The 24,007-nt window shown below is 45.7% G+C and overlaps 1 protein-coding gene across 1 annotated transcript; it reads right to left on the bottom strand.

The window, feature by feature from the left end:
- Nucleotides 1–219: 219 nt before the first annotated feature.
- On the bottom strand, nt 220–24,007 carry LOC140411478 (cellular communication network factor 6-like). Its single transcript, XM_072500573.1, has 4 exons — nt 23,617–24,007; nt 20,390–20,644; nt 3,154–3,347; nt 220–890 (listed from the first exon to the last, which is right to left on the bottom strand). The coding sequence occupies exons 1-4, from the start codon at nt 24,005–24,007 to the stop codon at nt 615–617; spliced, it is 1,116 nt and encodes a 371-aa protein (XP_072356674.1). The 3' UTR covers nt 220–614.

Genomic DNA, 24,007 nt, shown 5'->3' with positions numbered 1-24,007 from the left:
CCAAGTCATTTATATAAATTGTAAATAGTTGAGGCCCCAACACTGATCCCTATGGCATACCACTTGTCATATTCTGGCCAACTGGAAAAAGATCCATTTATGCCAACTCTGTTTCTAGCCAATCTTCATTTCATACCAATGTGTTACCGCCTCCAACATGAGCTTTTATTTCATGCAATAATCTTTGATGTGGCTCCTTATCAAATGCGGTGACGTTTATTCATTTTATCTTCCTTTAACATATTTGATATTGACTTTTATAGGAAAGGATTTGTGCGGAAATGTACAAAGTTCGACAGAAATTCAATTTAAGGAAAATCTCATACAAAGAAACTACTTCTACGGATATACTATACAAATCAATCCTATTTTACTAAGTGACAAAATAGTTCTTTGTGCAATCAAGTAGGTCTTGTGGAAGTCTTGTGGAAGATACTGCACTTGATGTATATCTCCAGATGTTCGTTGCTGTAAACTTTTGATTTTTCCCTTATAGTTTAGCTGCATAAACATGGGAATGGTATAAGCAAATTCACATTCCTCTAAAGATGAGACATGTACAATTATTTTTTTTCACTCACTGCCCTCAATGAAGGTATAAACTACATAATGTACTACAGTAGTTTCAGATCTGAGAATATGTCCTCTGAGTCAATACAGGCGTGTTGACATTTGCAAGATGTGATCCACATCATCTTCCACATGATGATTTCTCCATCAGTGCAGTTAAATTCTACTTTCACTGTTTTTTCTTTGTTAGGAACACAGCAACGGGAATCTGAGCATGTACCACAGAATATCGGTCTGTAAGTTCTTCTACTTGTGCAACCCGAGAGAGCAAATGTTTCAGGCTTGGAATACCTAAGTGTCTGTAGACACTCCTTGTCTTTCTAAAAGGGAAAGAAATGAAAAATGTAGAGCATATTTATGTTCATTAATCAAAAACCATTCAGCCAGTCGTTATGTTGTTTTCAAAATTATTCAAGATCAGACTCCTTGCGTGTAGTTTAATACTTAGCTCTATTTTTACCATCTACGCTTATGGCATTGCCAATTTTGAAGAGGCAGCTCCAGGCAGGGAACGATTATTAAACTAAACCCTCAAAAATCTGATTCCTTAATGTTGAAGTGGAGATGCCTGTTGAAGTAGAGATGCCTGTTGAAGTGGAGATGCCTGTTGAGGTGGAGATGCCTGTTGAAGTAGAGATGCCTGTTGAAGTGGCGATGCATTACCCAGACACTTTGTTTGCTCACTGCCTAATATCCTAAATGCAGTTTAGAAATATGCATCATATTGAAGGAGTTTTAAAATCTTGTTTTCTTCATGGGAAACTACATGGGAATGAGACATGTTTAAATGTTTAATTAAAAAACAATTCACAAATATTTTAAGGAAAGTACAGGCAGAAAATATCTGTAAAAGGTCAAATCCCATGAAGCCAATAACCACCCCTTCAATCTACTCTCAATCATCTGCAAAATGATGGAAGGTGTTGCCGACAGTGCTATCAAGCAGCATTTACACAGCAATAACTTGCTCACTGATGCTCAATTTGCGTTCCTCTAGGGTTACCCATCTCCTGACCTCATTACAGCCTTGATCCAAACATGGACATAGAATTGAACTCAAGAGGTGCGGTGAGAGTGGCTGCTCTTGACATTAGCCCAAGTGTCAAGGACTCCTATCAAAACTGACATCAATAGAAATAAGGGGGAAATCCCTCTGCTTGTTGAAATCGTACCGAGCACAAAGGATGACGGTTGTGGTTGTTGGAGGTCAATCATCTCAGGCTCAGGGCATCGTTGCAGGGGTTCCTTGAGGTAGTGTCCTATGCCCAACTGTCTTCAGCTTCTTTATCAATGACCTTCCCTCCATCATAAGTAAGGATATTAGCTGATAATTGCACAATGTTCGTATCATTCGCAACTCTTCATATACTGAAGCAGCTTGTGCTCATAGGTTGTCCAACCTGGGCATCATTCAGCTTGGGCTGATAAGTGGCAACTAACATTTACACTGCACAAGTGCCGGACAATGAATATCTCCAACGAGAGAGAATCCAATTGAATCTCCCCTTGACATTCAATGGCATTACTGTCATTAAATCTCCAACTATCAACATCCTGAAGCGTTACCATTGACTAGAAACCTAACTGGACCGGCCATATAAATACTGTGTCTACAGGAATAGGTTAGAGGCTGGGAATTCTGCAGTGAGCAACTCACCTCCTGACTCCCTAAAACCTGTCCATCATCCAGAAGGCACGAGTCAGGAGTGTGTTGGAATAATCTTCACTTGCCTTTTTCAGTTAAAAGCATGGGCAACAACTGTTCCCTGCTGCTTTCTCCATGTAACGCCTCAATGAATCAGAATCCACTTGTCAACCAATCAGTATCCTTTACTCATGCAAGATGAATTGTTGATCCCTTTGAAATGTTGTATTATTGTATCTGTTTTAATGAGTGGAAGACAAAATGCTTCAATGACTTGTCTCTTTTTCAGCAAGACTCAATTATTTATCTTTAAGGCTTTTGGTTTTTTTTTACCAAAGGAGAAAGCTTGACTGTCTTTATTGAGCTGAAAATGTAGATGCCAGAAAAGAAATCTCCTCACAGAGAGAAGAGTTGTAGTTTGAAAGTAATTGAACTCCTCAGGATTAACTACATTTTTTGTCATATTTCTGGTGCCTTATATGCCAAGAAAGGAGGCTGCACCTGCTTAAAAGAGGAAAACTGAGTGGAATTCCGTGGGAAAGTGGAACACTCCGGACATGCCCCTAAACCATTTCTGAGATGTTGGGTTGTGCAAGGATGAAGAACCCATCCATGTGGATTGGAATTCAACTAAGAATCCAGGTTCACACATTTTGCACCCACTCCCTTTCTGAAAAATCCCAAATTTCAGCCCTCCCCCAATCAACAATTTTAAGTCCTATGATTATGTTTACCTATGAATTCTACCGGAGACGACCAAATTAACCAATGGAATGTCTGTTAACTTTAGATTGTATTTTGCTGTGGTACATGAATATATATCTCCTTGCAATCATAATAATATTTTCACTCTCGTTCTGTCACTCTCCATCACCCACTTCCCCACCCAAAAAAAAATATTTTAATGTGGTTAGTAGATTATTTCTGAAGTGATTTACCTTCATATTTTTCAATAATCTTGTGTCACAAGGTCGAATAAAGCACAGTCTACTTTCTCTCTGAAGTTCACATTTGGTGTTGTCATTTGTTACTCTGACTGAAATTCCTATGTCACAGGACTTTGAACATGAGCTCCATGGAGTTGTTTGAAGCCGGCATTTCTTCCACCATATTACAGGCCTTGTCTTATAAACTGGTAATATAAACAAATATAGGCAAAAATTAAATTGACTTCAGATTTAAGTTTAAAGGTATTAAAGGTGAGGAAATTGCATAGAAAGAGAAAGATGGCTGAAGGATAGAAAGCATTGATTATATGGATTGTGATGACCTATATCTGTTTTTATGTTTTTGTGTGATGTTGCCTTAGCACCAAAGATAAACAGACGAGTATTCAGAAAGGAGTAAATGGATTTCCTAGCAAGCAGGAAGAATTGCTCATTTTACCTCAAGTTGTCATATGGATAAGAAGCGAAGGGTAAATAGAGAGCTAATTGCAATTGATGTTGGGTTTCAGTCTGTCCTTGGGACAGACAGCTCAGAACACAGAATTTACGAGTAAGTGGGAGCAAACAAGGTTCTCAATAGTTGTATCAGATTTCTGTTTGACAGTTCAGACCAGGTTCTGTGTTGAAGCAGGTCTCTCAGTATCACAGAATCGCAGAAGTATTATTGTGGGACAGAAGGAAAAGAGAGCAAAGATGTAAAATACCATGTTTATTTTTTAAAATAAAATGTATTTATTCACGGGATGTGTCCAGCCCTGAGGGCATTTAAGAGCCAACCACATTGCAGTGAGTCTGAAGTCACATGTAGGCCAGATCAGGTAAAGACAATAGATTTCCTTCCCGAAAGGACATCAGTGAACCAGATGGGGTTTTATAATAGTCACCAATGGTTTCATGGTCACCTTTAGACTTTTAATTCCAGATTTTTATTGATTTCAAATTTTACCATCTGCCACGGCAGGATTTGAACTCGCCTGTAGCCATCTGGGATGGCCACTTCCCGATTACAAAATGGACACTTTGCAAAGATTGCAGGGAAAATAGACAATACTGAGAAAACAAGCAGGTTCAGAGTTTGTCGGCATATTGGAGCCGCAGCTTCCAGACAAGACCAAAACTGTAGGCCTATTAGCATACTAATGGCCCAACTCCGGCAACAAAAGAGTAACATTTGAGTAACCGATACTAAGGCAGACACCCCGGCACCAGAGGAGACTGAAAACAAAGTAGGCCAACGGCCACCTAAGACATGCCCAGCCATCAGGGCACCCACCCCTTTATTGGACGAGATCAATATGAATGGTCAAGAAACAGCCCAATTGATTGAGGCCAAGTTCAAGGCCCGCCCAAAAGAGCGCAAAGCCCCTTTGGGTATAAGGAGGAGCCCCCAAGAGAAAATTGTTCTCTTGGACCCGGCTCCCACCAAGGAGAGACCTGTCCACCAGCTGCACCAGAAACAAGTAAGTCCAAGGTCAACGTACACTACCAGACAGACAACCTTAGCTGTTCCCTCCACCACTTCGAGCCCAGCAGCCTCAGATCCGAACAATGGCCATTGTTCCTCTGACTGAGTGGGCGCCCGAAGCTAAGTATAGGCTTTAGCAGTAGTGATAGTTTAGTCTGTAGAGTTTCGTGCATGAGTATATTTAACTATGTGTGTAAATAAATAAGCATTGACTTTGAACTAACTAACTGGTGTGTCGAGTCTTTGATCAATATTCGGTTTGAACCTTGTGGCGGTATCGAAAGATACCTGGCGACTCTAGAGCAAACATAATTAGGATTAAGGAAGGCGACCATATGGACCGCCATATTCACAACCAAATAAATATAGCAACATTTACTGGCGACTCCACCGGGACGCGAACTAGAAGTGGTCTAGTCACTCCGAGAGAACCCAAATTTGAATTGGAATCCAATTGGAAACTGAAAAACCACAAGTGTGAGAACGATACTGATCAAACCTCCGAGATTCAGAAGTGTGTTAATGCAAGAGTACTAACAGGGATATAAGGTAAACCTGAGAGATTTTGTTGCGTAAAACTGTCGGGAGTTTAGTAGGCCGGAAAATAGCGTAAGCCGTACCCGTGTTCACATCACCACTTTATCACCCCCTGTTCCAAATTCAGTAGAGAACCCAGAAATAGAGAGAAAATGGCAATGAAGGCAATGGAACACATTATGAACCCCCAAGAATTTGATGTTGCAGCGACCAGTAGAGGATGGGAAGAAGAGATCAGAAAATATCCCAAAGGGAAAGGATGGTCCCTTTGGAGCGAATTCTGCGCCAATGACGAAACAGGTCCCGGGAGTAAAGGACATAATTGGTGGGAGAACCTGTCTGAGATTCATAAGAAGAGCTTGGGGAAAGCTCGCAAGCCAATGGCAATCGTGTCCTGCTTGGCACAATTGTGAGGCACAGAGGAGGTCGTTAGGACGCACTTGAGAGATTGTGGAAAGAGACAGAAATAGTGAGGGAGATGTGAGCGAATTTGAGAAGGAGAATAATGTGTTAAGAGAACAGATAGCAGCGAGGGACAGAGAGGTGGATGATGCCAAGAGGGGCACACCAGTCTTGTCTCGCCCATTTGAGTAGTTTTCAGACCCAGTACGATAAGGCCTACCAGGACACGCAACGAGCGGTCTTGGTAAGACAAGAAACCGAGCAACAGGTAGAGCAATTGCAGGAACAGTGCAATGATTTAAAAGCAGCCCTACGAGCCCTCCACACTTCCACGACGGAACAAAGGCAGAGCGCCATAGATCACGCAAAGTGCAGGAAGCAAATTGCAGAATTGCAATCTCTGCTTTCTGTCCAGAATGGGTTTCAAAGTCCGTTTGGACCCCGGTTAGACCAGGAAAATGGCCCCGATTGGCAGGAGTTAAATGAAACTGCCCACAGATACGTACATGGGACATGTACGCAAGAAAAACCCCAAATAACGTATATGCCCTGAATTGGGATAATGCCCCATTTAATGAAGCGCATGCTGGGTCGGATTCCGGATCTGGAGGTAGGAAGCTTGATAATTGGGGGGGGGACTTCAACACGGTGCTGGACCCAGCACTGGACCGTTCTAGGTCCAGGACGGGTAAGAGGTCGGCTGCGGCCAAGGTGCTTAGGGGGTTTATGAACCAAATGGGGGAGTGGATCCATGGAGGTTTGCCAGGCCGCAGGCCAGGGAATTTTCCTTCTTTTCCCACGTCCATAGAGCCTATTCCCGGATAGACTTTTTCATTTTTGAGTAGGGCGCTAATCCCGAAAGTGGAGGGAATGGAATATTCGGCCATAGCCATCTCGGACCACGCCCCGCATTGGGTGGAGCTGGAGTTGGGGGAGGAGAGGGACCAGCGCCCGCTGTGGCCCCTCAATGTGGGACTGTTGGCGGATGAGGGGATGTGCGGGTGGGTGCGGGGGTGTATTGAAAAATACTTGGAGGCCAACGACAACGGGGAGGTGCAGGTGTGGGTAATTTGGGAGGCGTTGAAGGTGGTGGTCAGGGGAGAGCTAATCTCCATCAGGGCCCACAGGGAGAAGAGAGAGAGGGGAGGGAGAGGGAGAGGTTGGTGGGGGAGATTCTAAGGGTGGTCAGGAGGTATGCAGAGGCCCCCGAGGAGGGGCTACTTAGGGAGCGACGGAACCTCCAGACGGAATTCGACCTGTTGACCACGGGGAAAGCAGAGGCACAGTGGAGGAAAGCGCAGGGGGCGGCGTATGAGTATGGGGAGAAGGCGAGTCGGATGCTAGCACATCAGCTTCGTAAGAGTGAGGCAGCGAGGGAGATTGGTGGAGTCAAGGATAAAGGGGGGAATACGGTGCGGAGTGCGGTGAGAATAAACAAGGTATTTAGGGACTGCTGTGGGGATCTGTACAGATCTGAGCCCCCAGCGGGGGATGAAGGGATGCGACGATTGCTAGATCAGCTGAGGTTCCCGAGGGTGGAGGAGGAGGAGGTGGCTGGTTTGGGGGCGCCGATTGGGTTGGAGGAGCTGGTTAAAGGATTGGGGAGCATGCAGGTGGGGAAGGCCCCGGGGCCGGATGGGTTCTCGGTTGAATTTTACAGGGAATACGTGGACCTGCTGGGCCCGTTGCTAGTGAGGACTTTTCATAAGGCGAGGGAGAAGGGGACCTTGCCCCCGACAATGTCCAAGGTGCTGATTTCTTTGATCTTGAAGCGGGACAAGGATCCATTGCAATGTGGGTCGTATAGACCGATCTTGCTCCTCAATCTTGACGCTAAGTTGCTGGCGAAGTTGCTGGCTACGAGAATTTAAAAAAAAATTTAGAGTACCCAATTCATTTTTTTTTCCAATTAAGGGGCAATTTGGCGTGTTCAATCCACCTACCTTGCACATCTTTGGGTTGTGGGGGCGAAACCCACACGAACACGGGGAGAATGTGAAACTCCTCACGGACAGTGACCCAGAGCCGGGATCGAACCTGGGACCTCTGGCCGTGAGACTGCAGTGCTACCACTGCGCTACCGTGTTGCCCTCTGGCTACGAGAATTGAGGACTGTGTCCGGGGGGTGATTCATGAGGACCAGACGGGATTTGTGAAGGGTAGGCAGCTAAATACAAATGTGCGGAGGCTCCTAAATGTGATTATGATGCCCTCGGTGGAGGGGGAAGCGGAGGTAGTGGCAGCTATGGACGCGGAGAAGGCCTTTGATCGGGTGGAGTGGGAGTATCTTTGGGAAGTGTTGCGGAGGTTTGGGTTCGGGGAGGGGTTCATCAGTTGGGTCAGGCTGCTATATAAAGCCCCGGTGGCGAGTGTGGCTATGAACCGGCGGAGGTCGGAGTACTTTCGGCAGTACCGGGGGACGAGGCAGGGGTGCCCGCTATCCCCCTTGTTGTTTGCACTGGCAATTGAGCCGCTGGCCATGGCACTGAGGAAATCGAGGAAATGGAGGGGATTGGTCCGGGGGGGGGAGGGGGGGGAGAGGAACACCGGCTGTCGTTGTATGCCGATGACATGTTGTTGTATGTTGCGGATCTAGTGGAGGGGATGGCGGAGGTGTTGCGGATCCTTAGGGAGTTTGGGGACTTTTTGGGGTATAAACTCAATGTAGGGAAGAGTGAGCTCTTTGTGGTGCATTCAGGGGACCAGGGAAGGGGGATAGACTTGGTACCGCTGAAGAGGGCGGAAAGGAGCTTTCTGTACCTGGGGATCCAAGTAGCTAGGAGTTGGTGGGCCCTGCACAAGCTCAATTTGACGCGGTTGGTGGAGCAGATGGAGGAGGACTTTAAAAGATGGGATATGCTGCCACTCTCACTGGCGGGTAGGGTGCAGTCGGAGAAAATGACGGTCCTCCCGAGGTTCCTCTTTGTGTTCCAGTGCCTTCCCATTTTGATCCCCAAGGCCTTTTTCAAACGGGTAAGCAGGAGCATTATGGAATTTGTGTGGGCGAATAAGACCCCGAGGGTGAAGAGAGTGTTTCTGGAACGTAGCAGGGAAAGGGGGGGGCCTGGCGCTGCCGAATTTGTGTGGATATTATTGGGCTGCCAATGTGGCGATGATCCGTAAGTGGGTAATGGAGGGAGAGGGGGTGGCGTGGAAGAGGCTAGAGGTGGCGTCCTGTATGGGCACGAGCCTGAGGGCGCTGGTGACGGCATCGCTGCCGCTCTCGCCGGCAAGGTACACCACGAGTCCGGTGATGGCGGCGACGCCCCACAGGGGCGAGGTGGGAGCCTTGGTTTGGTCACCGATTCGGGAGAATCATCGCTTCGTCCCGGGAAGAATGGATGGGGGGTTTCGGAGCTGGCATCGGGCAGGGATTAGAAGAATGGGGGACGTGTTCATCGATGGGACGTTTGCGAGCCTAGGGGCGCTGGAGGAGAAGTTTGGGCTACCCCCGTGAAACGCTTTCAGGTACATGCAAGTGAGGGCGTTTGAGAGGCAGCAGGTGAGGGAATTCCTGCTCCTTCCGGCACGTGGGATTCAGGGCAGGGTGATTTTGGGTGTATGGGTTGGAGAAGGCAAGGTTTCGGCGATTTACCAGGAACTGAAGGAAGAGGAGGAGGCCTAGGTGGAGGAGTTAAAGGGCAAGTGGGAGGAGGATCTTGGGGAGGAGATAGATGAGGGTCTGTGGGCTGATGCCCTGAGTAGGGTTAATTCTTCCTTGTCTTGCGCCAGACTCAGCCTAATACAGTTCAAAGTTACTCACAAAGCGCATGTGACAGGGGCGAGGTTGAGTAGGTTCTTTGGGGTGGAAGACAGATGTGGGAGGTGCTCGGGGAGCCCGGCAAATCACGTCCATGTGTTCTGGTCGTGCCCGGCACTGGATGGGTTTTGGAGGGGTGTTGCAAGGACTATGTCCAAGGTGGTGCACGCTCGGGTCAAGCCGAGCTGGGGATTGGCATTATTTGGGGTATCGGACGAGCCGGGAGTGCAGGAGGCGAAAGAGGCCGGTATTCTGGCCTTTGCGTCCCTGGTAGCCTGGCGGAGGATTTTGCTACGATGGAAAGATGCAAAGCCCTCTAGTGTGGAAGCTTGGATCAATGACATGGCAGGGTTCATCAAGCTGGAGAGGATAAAGTTTGCCTTGCGAGGGTCCATGCAAGGGTTCTCCAGGCGGTGGCAACCGTTCCTAGACTATCTCGCGGAGCGTTAGGAGGAGGTCAGCAGCAGCAGCAGCCCAGGGGCAGGGGTTGAGGGGGGGTTTCTTTTGGGGTGGCGTTTGGGTGAAGGTGTTTTTTCCCCCCTATTTTGTGCTTTTAAATGTTATATGGGGGGTTATTGTATACGGGGGAAATCCATTGTATAACTTCTGATTGTTGTGTTATTGCTTTTTTTTTCTTGTTGGGGGGGGGTTTGTTGAAAATTTGTTGGAAAATTTGAATAAATATTTTTTTTTTAAAAAGAAAAACCCCAAAAAAGAAAAGCACCCCAACCGAACAGGCAGAACACCCCCCCATGAACCCTGTAACCACACACCGCAGGGCCACAGCAGAAGGAAACACAGATTTCCTAAATACAACTCCGTTAACCGTGACCCAATTACAGGACGCGTGTGGAAAAATTACACCGTTCCTTCCCACATCAGACCCCCACCAGTTTTTCGCTAGAGTTAAACAGCAGACTACCATGTACGGCCTGGACGAAAAGGAGCAAGTGAAGCTCACAGTTTTAAGCCTCGACCCTTCAGTCGTGGCAGCCCTTCCCGACCCACAGAACGTAGGAGGATCACACTCCAAGAAATGCACACAGCGATCCTGGATGTGATCGGCTATAACAGAGGAGACCCCGTAGAAGGCCTAAACAAGTGTAGGCAAAAGAAAACAGAGCACCCCACAGTGTTTGCTGGATGCTTGTGGATACATTTCACAGCAGTATTTGGAAAGTTAGCCCACGCACATTTGCCCGCGGATAATATGGCCAAATGGACTTGAATCCTAGTCTCTCATGCGACAGAGGCAGGACAGAGAGCTTGCTCAAATTACGACCCCTCAGATGAGGCCCAGAACGAGAAATGGGTTTTGAAAAGATTGCCCCCCACTTGGGAACAATCCGTCCAATGCAAAACCGCATTTGCAGAGGAAGAGCAGGCAGACATGAATCCAGTTAGGAAGCACCAGAACCCCGCATGGGTAAATGAGGGCAGGAACAGCCCACCGCAACCCAAATCCCAGGAATGCTACAATTGTGGACAATTAGGACACTATGCATGAGAGTGCAACGCGCCCCAAAAGCAGCAGAAAAACCAATAGACAGGCACCCTAAATAAGAATAGGGCAAAGCCAATCCATAGTGTTAGCGCCCATTCAGAGAATGCAGACATGAACGGCACCGATTGACGGTGTTCGGGCCTGCCAACTTGGGTCTGTGACAAGTCTGGTAGACCAGTTGTAGCAGGCAAAGTCCGGGGACACCCCGTAGAATTTATTTGGGACACAGGAGGGTCCTGCACCACGCTCAATTCCTCTACGATGTTTCAACGAGACACATGGCCCACAACAGACACCATCACACTCAGCGGCTTTATAGGTCATTTACAACAAGGACACATCACAGCCCCTGTAGCGATACAAATAGGGAGCATTACAATTAAACACCCCGTAGTTTTGGTCGATCTACCCCAGACAGCTGAACACATCCTAGGAATCGATTTTATGAGCGCCCACAACCTCTCGTTTGATCCGGTTAATAAATGTGTTTGGAAAATGGCAAAGGCAGCACGAGCCCACGCCACGCTCACAGTTCGAGACTATGAAAACAGAATTAGCGCAGTAGGAGACTTCTGGTTCGACCCCCGAGCCATTAGTCACAATAAAGAAGTTAGGAAAGTCCTGCAGCAACACAAAGCAGCATTTGCACAGCACAAGCACGACTGTGGCAAGATCGTTGGCTTAGTGAACATTACAGGTCCCGACCCCAGACCCCAAAAGCAGTACGGTTTTCCCCAAGAGGCAGAGGGAGAAATTTCAAAAGTAATAGAGAGTCTGCTTGATCAAGGCGTACTCCGATCAGTAGCCTTCACGAATAACGCACCAATTTGGCCTGTCAGGAAACCCAATGGATCATGGCGACTGACCATTGATTACCGGGAACTGAACAAAGTAACCCCAGTAGCAGCCCCCATCATAGCCACGAGTCCCGATACTATGCTCAAACAGGGGCTCCAGTCAAAATTTTTTTGGTTTTGGACATTAGCAACGGCTTTTGGTCCATTCCATTGGATAAAGGGTGCAAGTACAAATTCGCCTTTACATTCCAGGGACAGCAATACACGTGGACGTACTTTCCACAAGGCTTCCACAACTCCCCCTCCATTTTCCACCGACAGCTGGCAAATGGACTAGCAAAATTTTCCCGACCCGATTGTCTGGTCCAGTATGTAGATGACTTGCTACTGCAGACAGACACAAAGGGAAAGCACATTTTGCTTCTCGCCGAACTCCTAGGACTCCTAAAACAGATTGGATGTAAAGTCAACCCCAAGAAGGCCCAGATTTTGCAGAAAAAAGTGATTTACTTGGGTACAGTAATCACACATGGTAAACGCGAGCTCGAGCAAAAGAGAATTGACTCGATGAACAAATTGCCCCTTCCCCATAACGTAACAGCCCCTGTCCGACCTTCTCAAGAAACGGCACCTTGGGAATGGCTTCCACAGCACACGGATGCCGTGGATGTTTTAAAGAGAGCCCTCAGCACAGCCCCCCCATTACAGGTTCCAGATCCATTTTCCCCGTACGCAATCGAAGTAGCAAGCACCGACCGAACCCTTTCGGCCGTGCTCCTCCAGGAACGCCATGACCAATTAGGCCCCGTGGCATATGCCTCACGCGTGTTAGATCCTGTCGAGCAAGGATTTTCTGCCTGCGAAAGGCACCTGCTCGCAGTTTTTGGGCAGTACAATACTTTGCCTACATTACATGACTCAACCCCATCACCATTCTCACTGAACAAACCCCAACACAGCTATTATTAGATGGTCGACTTAAAGATGGCAGTCAGCCAAATCCGCGCAGCCCATTGGACCCTCCTTTTACAGGGACAGGACATTACAGTTAAAAGAACCAAGACCCACACTTTCCTAGCCGACAATTTGCAATATGCAGGTATCCCACATCAGCGTGAGATCATCACCAAACCATAATTCAGGCCCATTTATACCTAAGTCAGCTCCCAGGAAAGCAGATACTACACCCCAAAGACCCCAGCCCACAGACATGTGCGCACCCCTGAAAATCTATGTGGATGGTTCCTCCACAGTTTTGAATGGAAAGAGAATCACCGGTTGCGGCATTTATGTAGAGGACATCTAGGCTCGCAGGCAGCAGAATTGGCAGCCATAGCTTACATTGTTGATTACCCTGACTCGTTCCCGACCCCAGCGGACATATATTCGGACAGTTTATATGTCTGTAATAGTTTAACAGAATTCCTACCCCTGTGGGAAACTAGAGGATTCGTTTCTGCAGACGGAAAGCCCCTACCCTCAGCCCCATTACTCCGGCATATCCTAGAGACAGCTAAAGATAGGAAATACGGCACTATTAAAGTTCGCAGTCATCACCGTTCTTCCCCCCCCCCCCCCGGTAACGTTAAAGCAGACGCCCTAGCGAAGGCAGGCTCCAGACATGGTTACTTTTGGAACACCCCCCCGAGAGCACCCCAGTACACGCAGTTCAGGTCTCACAGACCAACATTCAGGATCTAGCGAAAGCCCAAAAGGAAGATGAAAAACTCAAGGAAGTTTTAAAAGGAACCTTCCCAGCCCCGTACGATAAGTTTAAGAACGCAATAACCACACATGTTGGTGTGATTTTGAACGACGGCATTTATGTAGTTCCCAGCCAGGACAGGAACCAGATTAATAGTCAGTTCCATGACCATCATGGACACCAAGGCATTGAACCCACCCTAGCCCACCTCAGACCTTTCTGCTGGTGGCCTGATTTAAAAGGCGATGTAACCCATTACATTGAAAATTGCTTGATCTGTGCCCAGAACAATCCGGACAGATATGCAAGAAAGGCTCAGCTTAGTCACGCCTGCCCCGTTAATGGCCCCTGGGCGAATTTGCAGATAGGTTACATAGGACCCCTACCCCCCTGCAGAAATGGTTTTAAGTATGTGTTGGTGGTCACCGACACCTTCACAAAATGGGTGGAAGCTTTCCCATCCAGACCGAATACGGCCAAAACAACAGCTAAAATCCTAACACAGCACATCTTCACAAAATGGGGCCTCCCACGCAGTATAGAGTCCGATCAAGGCTCCCATTTTACAGGACGAGTAATGAAGAACGTCCTCACAATTTTCAGAATTAGGCAGAAGTTTCACATAGCATACCACCCCCAGTCAAGTGGCATTGTAGAGAGGATGAACAGAACTCTAAAAGCCACTCTCAGGAAAATGGTGCAACAGAACAACAGCACCTGGGATTCAGTTCTCCCATTTGCTTCAATGTTCTTACGAAACACGGTATCCACGTCCACAGGATACACCCCCCCACACCCTCATGACCGGACGCCCCATGAAAGGGACAGAGTATTTATTAGGACTGGATATGGCCAGCCCCGCAGTCACCGCCCTCACACATGAAAATGCTGTACAGCAGCTTATTGAGAACATAAAGGCAGCCCAGCTCGCAGCAACTGTGAGACTTGGGACCAGGAGAAAACAAAGCAAAGCTTGTTTCGATAAAACGGTACACGCCACCGAGTTTGTAGTAGGGCAACAAGTGATGCTTTCCCTATACAACCCCAGTTCATTCCTTTCCGCCAAATTTTCCAGACTGTACTCCATCTCTGACAAAGTAAGCCCCTCGGTATGCAAAATCACCTATCCCAACAGCAAGTCTGTGTGGTTTCACATAAACCAGCTTAAGGCTTATGGCTCGCAGAACAACCATGCACACCACATCTTGCTCGCAGCAGCAGACGAGCCGCCCCGCCCACAAATGACGCATTCCTACCCTCCCCCAGCCAGTCCAGCCCGTCCTCAGACACATCTTCAACTCCACCCCCAGAGGCACGACTCCGCCTCTCCCTTCCTCCAACCAGCAGCGACAGCGACAGTGATAGCGATAGCAATGACGACAGCCACAGCACACCACGTTATGATTATACCCCTGCACCACTCCCAGTGAATCCGAGCATGATTCCAGCGACCCCTTTGAAATCACATACATCAAAGCCTCTGACCCAGACCCACCGCACGACGATTAGGGATTAAAACCTAGTAGCTCCAACCTCGACACACGATTCTGGCACTGCGACAATTCGTTCAGGCTCATCCAGAATTATGAGATGGACCCTAACTCGCCCCAAGCAGCTTTAGACAAACTACTCCAGTCAAGAGTATGGCAGCCGGGAGAAGATGATGACATAGAGTCTGACTCCCACCAAACAAATTCCTTTGTGACCCTGTTCGCAACTGAGTAATGAGGTGCCCACATGATGGTAAAAAGGAACTGATGGAGAGATACGGTGTCCTTTCTGATGGAACCTGCACCATGTTTGTTGTACGTTTGTTCGTTTAATGTACATGTTAAATGTTGTTTGTGAATTTAAAAATTTTCATGGCCCCACGCCAGGTCTTGTTGCAGGCAGAACTACCCTTTTACGCCCAATGGCTGTTAATGGAACAGGTTTGTCGACAGACAACCGTTCAGAGGAACTAGTTTGTCAACAGACAACTGTTCAGAGGAACTAGTTTGTCGACAGACACCAATCATAGCTACTCTTCTGATTCGATCACGAGAGTGAGCCCCCACGACGACTACATTCTTACCCTTTCTTGCCGGTCGCTCAGGCAGTGGAGAAATGGCATTGGTCCCCGGCCTGCCTGAGGACCCCCCTATGGTCAGCTACGCTCGGGTAGAGCACATATGGTACTGGTCACCGTCCTACCCGGGGATTCCACCCATTTTGGCTTGTTACGTTCGAAATTCTTTTGTTTGTTTCTGGCGACCCTTAAGTTGCTTCCGTATGCTATTTACATCCTCAAACACGAGGATGGTAGATCGCACAGGCTGTGAGGCGGCTCGCACTGGTCAGTAACTTTCTCGGATGTCTTGTCCACATATTCGGTTTAAAAACACAACAGTTGGTGACCAATTATAATGGGTAATTGGCAACAAAGGACAGACATACGAGACCTTAAGCAAGAAAATAACAGATATTATGTTTGTGTCCATAGATCGCTGGAACCTCAGGGACCACAGAGGAAGAAAAAGAAGAAGACCGACAAAAGGAAAGATGAAGACAACCTTCAAGTTTTTCACCTGGATCGTTATCGGGATCCCTTCAGTTGCGCGTGGACGCTACCCCCCTGACCCCTACCACACAGGCCATGAATGATTCTACCCCTGCCATACACTGTACCCCGAGATAGTTAACCCTGAGATAGTTAACCCCGAGATAGTTACCCCTGAGATAGTTACCGACACCCTGACCTGGTGTGACAATTTTATCACCTGGTATTCACTATCTTACATAGTAGAAGCACTCTTAGTACTGGCGATACTCTGCAATGTTGTGCAGATACTTAGACTCAGAAAATGGTGAAGGAGAGCCTCCCGCTCTTGCACCCCGATGTCCACGTTTAGGTCCCCTATTTTCGGACTCCAACAAACCCCCCAACCCCTTCAAGTGAATTAAAGTGCATCCGTTTTTCTTTATGTGTGTTTTGTTCGTTCAATAAAGAAATGTAAACCTCTGTGCTTGACTGCCAAGCCAGAGAAACTGGGGTTGCTGCTATTCGTACAGTTTAAAAAGCTGTAGATTATTTTTGATTGTTTGAGTGACGATAGTTTATTGAGGATAGTTAGAGGTTCCAGTTTTTTTATTTTGTAATGCATGCCTGAATGTCATAGCGCCCCGTAGAGTTTTATAATGATGTATGTATGTAAAATGATTTTAGGTAAAAATTGCGATTCATAGGATAGAGCAGTGTAGAGCCTGTGAAGTGCTTATGGGTGCCCAGCTTGGTCAGAGAACGAAGATGACGCGGTAACGTGATCCTTCACGCTTCGCATTGAGGATCACAAGGAGGGTGTGTAGCCATCTGGGATGGCCACTTCCCGATTACAAAATAGACACTTTGCAAAGATTGCAGGGAAAATGGACAATACTGAGAAAACAGGCAGGTTCAGGGTTTGTCTGCATATTGGAGCCGCAGCTCCCAGACAAGACCAAAATTGTAGGCCCATTAGCATACTAATGGTCCATCTCCGGGAACAAAAAAGTAACATTTGAGTAACCGATACTAAGGCAGACACCCCGGCGCCAGAGGAGACCGAAACAAAGCAGGCCAACGGCCACCTAGGACACTCACCCCTTTATTGGACGAGTCCATATGAATAATCAAGAAATGGCCCAATTCATTGGGGCCAAGTTCAAGGCCCGCCCAAAAGAGCACTAACCCCCTTTGGATATAAGGAGGAGCCCCCAAGAGAGAATCGTTCTCTTGGACCCGGCTCTCACCAAGGAGAGACCTGTCCACCAGCTGCACCAGAAGCAAGTAAGTCCAAGGTCAACGCACGCTACCAGACGGACAACCTTAGCAGTTCCCCTTCACCACTTCGACCCCCAGCAGCCTCAGAACCGAACAATGGCCATTGTTCCTCTGACTGAGTGGGTGCCCGAAGCTAAGTATAGGCTTTAGCAGTAGTGATAGTTTAGTCTGTAAAGTTTTGTGCATGAGTATATTTAACTGTGTGTGTAAACAAATAAGCATTGACTTTGAACTAACTAACTGGTGTATCGAGTCTTTGATCAGTATTCGGTTTGAACCTTGTGGTGGTATCGAAAGATACCTGGCGACTCTAGAGCAAACATAATTAGTCCAAAGATGTACAGGTTAGGTGGATTGGTCATGATAAATTGCCCTTAGTGTCCAAAATTGCCCTTAGTGTTGGGTGGGGTTACTGGGTTGTGGGGATAGGGTGGAGGTGTTGACCTTGGGTAGGGTGCTCTTTCCAAGAGCCGGTGCAGACTCGATGGGCCGAATGGCCTCCTTCCGCACTGTAAATTCTATGGTAAAATTAGGATTAAGGAAGGTGACCATATTGACCGCCATATTCATAACCAAATAAATATAGCAACATGCCCCCAGAGAAGGACTCTGAGTCTCTAGATTACTAGTTCAGCAACAATACTAAGCCATTGCTTCCTCATATATAGTTGCAAAGGGCAGGGAGCTGAAGATAAGATGATTAGGGAATTGTGAATTGGACAAGACCCACTGCTGCTGTTTCAGTATTGCCAGAGGCAACCACTTCATTTAAATGGAAGGGAGTCTTTGGAATTCTGTGCCATGAGGAGTGTTGTGTTCTGAGTGAGAGAGTTCGTAAGTGCCTTTCTGGTGCCAACTGTGTCCGTGGACTTCAGGTGGAAAACTGCTGCTGGTGAATGCACCACAAGAGCAGAAACAATTGAGTGGACAGTGAGATAACCTACCTAATGAAGGCCATGTTGGAAAGCCTATGGAAATGCATGGAGTGACACATTTGTATGGTAAGTAAAGCACAATACATGAGGCATAGCTTTGGTGTATGGACTATTTAAAGTGAAATTTACCTTTGTTGATTGAAATATGCCTTGCCTGTAAATTTATGTTTGAATTATGTTAGTTTTAGGTGGTAGGTGAAACCTTAACCATAGTTTTTTTTTCTGCTGGTGTCATGGGGATTCTTTGCTTTTAAAAGTTATCAGTCTCTATGGGGACCTTAACAGGATTTATCTCAGATTAGCAAGATTAGCAAGTGTTAATTTGTTTTAATCTGCCTATACAGAAATTGTTTAGGCATTGACGTAGAAAGTTGCAGACAATGGCAAATGTCAGGGCATTGAAAACCGTGAGAAAGAATTGAAAAGATTACAGGATATGGGTCTGGGCTGCCGTCCCTGGTGCTGCAGGATAAACTTCTATCCGAGGATTAATTGGGGAGGGAAGAGTGGTGGACATGTATGGGAGATTGCTGGACAGGGAGAGTGCCCCCGTGGAGGAGGTTAGGCGTAAGTGAGAGGAAGAGCTGGGAGGAGCGTTAGGGACTGGAGTGTATTTTTCTGCGATTCTGCGATATAATGAGATTAGGGTCTAGGCAAACACATAGCAACTACAGTGAAATGGTTTGGAAAATAGCGATTGAATTTGCAATCTAAACAATAACAATCTCAGTGGATTGTTGAGACAGAAATACAGGGTTGCATATAAAAAGATCTTTAAAAGGAAGAATGCAAAATTATATAAAAAGGATTAATGGGCTTTATATAATATAATTGCATACAGGGGTCATTTCAGTACAGCAGCATGTTCAAAATATATTGCTAACACTTGCACATTGCTTGTAAGTACAAAGGCTTTATGCCATACAAGAAACAAATGGATGTGACCCAACCCATCAGAACCAATGGGACTGCCCAACATTCCCTACATTATTTCATCATTTTTAATTCTAAATTAACATTGCTTAATAAAGCATCAGTTGTAGAATTAATACATTTTCAGCAAAATGAATTATTTACATATTGTAAGCGGGTCTTTCCATATCCTATTGAAATAAAGATAAGAGCAAAATATTTCCAATGGGGGTTGTGATTTTAAGGGCAGGCATACAAGGAGCACCCAGGGAACATCAACCTTGGGTTGGGGTGCTCAATTTCAAAAGTAGCCTAATAATGGAAGTGCTCCCTCCATTGCCCAAGGCCTGAACAAGTTTACCCGCCACTCTGTGAAACCCCCCCCCCACATTCCCTGAACCACTCCCTTCAACCTCAAAACCCTCCCCACAGCCCACCTCCCCTATGTGAAAACCCATTAGAGAGAGCGGTTAAAACTTAGCCCTTAGTTTAGAAGGAATGTCTGGTGAAGTGGTAATCTGGAAATGTTTATTTTGCCACATACGTCATTTTTTTTTCTCTTTCCAATTCCAAAATATATTGCAGGTCTGTCAAGTTATAACGATGTCCTTTTTACAACATGCTATAATTTTTCTGTACAGAGCATAAATTTGAGCATAGAACTACTGAGACTTACCAGGCTGAAGGAAATCATTTGACCAAACATGTTTGGCCTTGCTGCTGTATAGAATCTTTACAAAATCAAACCCTCTTCCTGGACAGGAAAGTTGTCCTGATTATGTCACCCACATAATATTTAAACAAAGTTATTCAAAGAACATAAATGTTGGTGTTTGAAACCCAGATTTTCCAAAACCTTCCTTGCTTAATATAAATAATGTAACTTTAAAAATAAGCAGTCTGTAGTTTGACTGCGTAGAAATCACTTTTCTCACAATGATATAGTAACTCATTTTTAAAAATGGAAATGCTGAAATTTCACATTCCTTAAAGGCTAGAATTAGCTATCTGAAGGCTGCATTATAAAATATTTCTGTACCAACATTACATGGTCTGTACTTGCTGGCAATTTTTATTTTTATTTATTTGGATTTTAATTCCCAGTTTTCCTGCTTGATTCTTTCATATCCACACATCTGCAGACTCCTTCAATATCAATGCTACTCTGTAATTCTTTTCAAGAGCAGAACTGCCAAATGGGACCTACCAGTATTTCAGGTAATCTACCTTGAGCAGAGACATCTCCTTTTTAGCTGGCTAAAAAAACAATCAAATCAATCCCATGCCTGTCAAACAAGTTGAAGAACTATCCATTGACTTGGCTGATTATCACCAATTGTGCTATTCCTTTGCAACTGAGGTATATACATATTTAAACTTTAGACTGCGTGGACTTATTTAAATCACCTACCAGACATTACTCTATATGTTGCTGCCTGCTGAATCTTCACTCCATTCTTATCGCAAATAGACTTCTCACAGCAATATTCAGATATCTTTATGGCCTTGGGATTTCTACATTGGCCAGCTGCCAATTTCTTTGTACAGGTGGGCGTACATCCAAATGCCCCATTCACACATGTGCACTTATAGTGACAGTGTGGCTGGAATATCTGCCCATGCCTGTAATAGATTCCATTTGACTCACACCCAGCTCCAAGAGTATCTAAAGAAAACAAAGAGCAGTTTGAGAAAGTAAGTTAAATATATGAAATAGGTATCCAAAATAAAATTGTTCCTCTCAATTTTTGAAAACCTGTAAACAGATTTTACTATAATCATAATAGGTTGTGCAAGTTTCTAACTGACTGAATTTTGATTCTTGTGGCTTGGGAAATAATAACAATTGGGTCATGAACGACCATGTTCAGAAGGGGAGAGAGATTATTCCAGATGTTGACAAAATTCCTGCTTGCTTGCTATCAGGTAAGACTTTGTAAACATGTCAGCATGGTGATCCCTGCATGCGAGCTAGCCATTCCATCATCGAACCCTTGGGATGGTGGAGATGGGGTTGGGGTACGGGGCGGGGGTGAAGGGGGGGGGGTTGGAGTAGAGAGGGAGGGGGAGGAGAGGGGAGGGGTACTGAGGGTGATGTGTGGAGTGCGACCTGGGCGCCCCAGCCCATGACCATCTCCACCATCTGCCCATCTTCCCCCCTTTCCTACAGCTCCCCCTTCTGCAGCCAGCCCAACCCAGCCCAGCCCAGCCCTCAACAACATGTGGACATCTGCCTCGAGACATCAGTACACTGAATTCAAAAGGTCCAGTAATTGGCCTCTCTCACTTTAATGAGTTTAAAAGACATTTTAGATAAGAATCACATGTCAATGAATGACTTACGAGTAGAAACAGTTCACATAGATAATTGGAAATCATCAATGAGGTATACATATGTTAATGTATAGTCGAGGATGTTGATTGGGCAGACAGTCCAATAGACAGAAGAGGAACAAAGGTATAATTGGCTGGATGATCAGAAACAATGCAGACAGTTAACACGTAGCAATATCAGAAAGCAGACAGGCCAGTTTCCAGCCACTAAACTAAAGCTACTTTTCCAACCAGAAGCTTAGAAGCCAGTTTATTTCAACAAGCTTCTAAGTCTTAGAGGCAAGGCAGTGTAGAAAACCTTCATCACGGCAGTTTTAAATATCTTCGCTGGACCAGGAAAAGAGAATTCCCAGACTTGAGTATCACCCCAGTATTGTGTGGTAACTATACGCTGGTCATTTAATTTGGATGTTATTTGGGGACAGGGGAAGTCTTACAAAGTTCAGCTATCATACGTATATTTTGGTTCTACATAAATTGTGTGTGAGTTTAGAAATTCAAATACTCTAATTGTCTGAGAGTAGAGTAGTCCTGTTTGTGTGTATTTATCTTTTCTTTACTTTAACAGTGTTTAATGAATGTTACACAATGTCTGGGCTGTTTATTCTCACTGGGGGTTCACTTGTGTCCTCATGCCAAAACAAAACTATACATCCCCATGAACTGGTGTTCCAAGTTGGGATACCCTCGCAGATAACATCAGCATGCTTCGTGACAGTGAGCTGGATTCTCCGCCGGCAGGATGCTCCGTTTTGCCGGCAGCACGGGGGTTTCCCAATGGCGTGGGGCTGCCCCACATTAGGAAACTCCATTGACCAGCCGGCGAAACAGAGCTTCCCGCCGGCATGCTGAATCAGAAATCGGGCGCGGTGGGATGGAGAATCCAGCTCTGACTTATTACAGAAGCATCTCTGTTGCATGGATCCTGACGAGAGAAATTAGGGCTTACTCATTGGATATCCTAAATAGATTCATACATTTTTAAAAAATTTAGAATATCCAATTATTTATTTCCAATTATGGGGCAATTTTCTGTGGCCAATCCACCTACTCTACACGTCTTTGGGTTGTGGGGGTGAGACCCATGTAAACACGGGGAGCATGTGCAAACTCCACACGGACAGTGACCGGGGTCGAGATCTAACCCGGGTCCTCAGTGCCGTGAGGTGCTGCCCTCTAAATAGATTAATTAGAGTTGGTTTGGTCAGTGAACCAAACTCAACAATGAAAAGACGGAATGCCAATGTTATTTCCATCCTTTCAGGCTCCCAAAGTCTCAGGAACCTTCTGCCTCTTAAGACCTGCAACCCAGAGGCAGACCATATTTGATCACTACCCCCCTTTTGTTCTTTCAGTGGTTAACAGCAGCTCCTCACACCTGCTAAACTGTTAGATGTGATAATAGATTAGGCATCAGAGGAAGCACACTTCTGACGACATCAAGTATATGATTGTGAATATCACCTAATACATGTTCTTTAAAATTGACTGCTTTTGCTTGGACCAATGATTTTCTCCAATTCCCTGAATAGGTAAGTCAGTAATTTTGACCAAAAAACTTTCCTATTTCAAAACTGCGGAATAAATATTCCGATGGGGTCCTCCGTTTCAGAGACTATGGGTGGGATTCTCTGGCTGCGTCCACACGGCAACCGGAGAATCCCGCCCGAGGTCAATGTACTTCTCCATTGTCCATGTCTCGCCCGTGACATTCTTGCGGCAGGTGGGTTTGAAGAGAAGGTGCTGGTAACAACCATCTGACACAAAGACTCTTTCTCCCTTTCCCCTCTTTTTTTTTTAACCCCTTTCTTCCCCTCTGTGATTGTCTGTCTTGTGTGTGTGTGTGTATAGAGGATACGGGGGTGGGGAGAAGTTAAAGTGGGGAATTAGGAATTAGATAATAGTCAACTAATTGTATTTGCTGCATATTTCATTATAGTTCTTGTTATTAATAAAAAGTAATTGTGTTTACATTTGCAAACCTGGTGACTATAGTTATTAGGCAGCCAAGGGCCAAAGAATTTGGGCATTTTTCTAAGAATTATTTGTTCATTCACTTGTGTTGCGACTCTGGGTCGAACTCAAGAGGATTATAACACCTTTAAAATACTACACGTATTAAAATAATAATAATTTAAAATACAGATATGCTTTTCCTAATGTGTCTTTGGACAGACTGTTTTTCTTTTCACAACATTGACGTAACCATATTGCAATCAATTATAATAATTGAGTGAATTAAAGAATTCTAATTCAGTATTTTCAGAAAGCTTGAACAGAAATTATTGTTAGGATTTAACTTACATGCACATATTCCAAATTCATACTTAGGCCTATCGCCAGAATAGTCACAGTACAAGTCCTTGTGAGGGTCACAGGTGTCAGCTCCAGTGCAGAGCTGTCCAAATTGCTTCGCACAGGTTTTGCAACATCCACAGCCATCAGTAACCAGACTTACTCCAGGTAAGCACAAAGGTTTGCGTGAGCACTTGCATGGCCATTTGCAAAATTGTCTGCGTTCGGGAGCATCTTCAAATTCTGCTGTCTTCCTTCCAGTTTTCACATTTTCTCGTTGCACTTGACTCTGTTGTATCCTGCATAAAAACTTAGATACAGTTAAAATCCCCTGAGGATTGTGATCTTGTCTCAAAGATACTGCTTTTAAAAATCGAGATGATATGACAAAAATATTCAT

The sequence above is a fragment of the Scyliorhinus torazame genome, chromosome 4, assembly GCF_047496885.1.
Source record: "Scyliorhinus torazame isolate Kashiwa2021f chromosome 4, sScyTor2.1, whole genome shotgun sequence".
Classification (NCBI taxonomy): Eukaryota; Metazoa; Chordata; class Chondrichthyes; order Carcharhiniformes; family Scyliorhinidae; genus Scyliorhinus; species Scyliorhinus torazame.
This window is presented reverse-complemented; position numbering and strand designations above follow the sequence as displayed.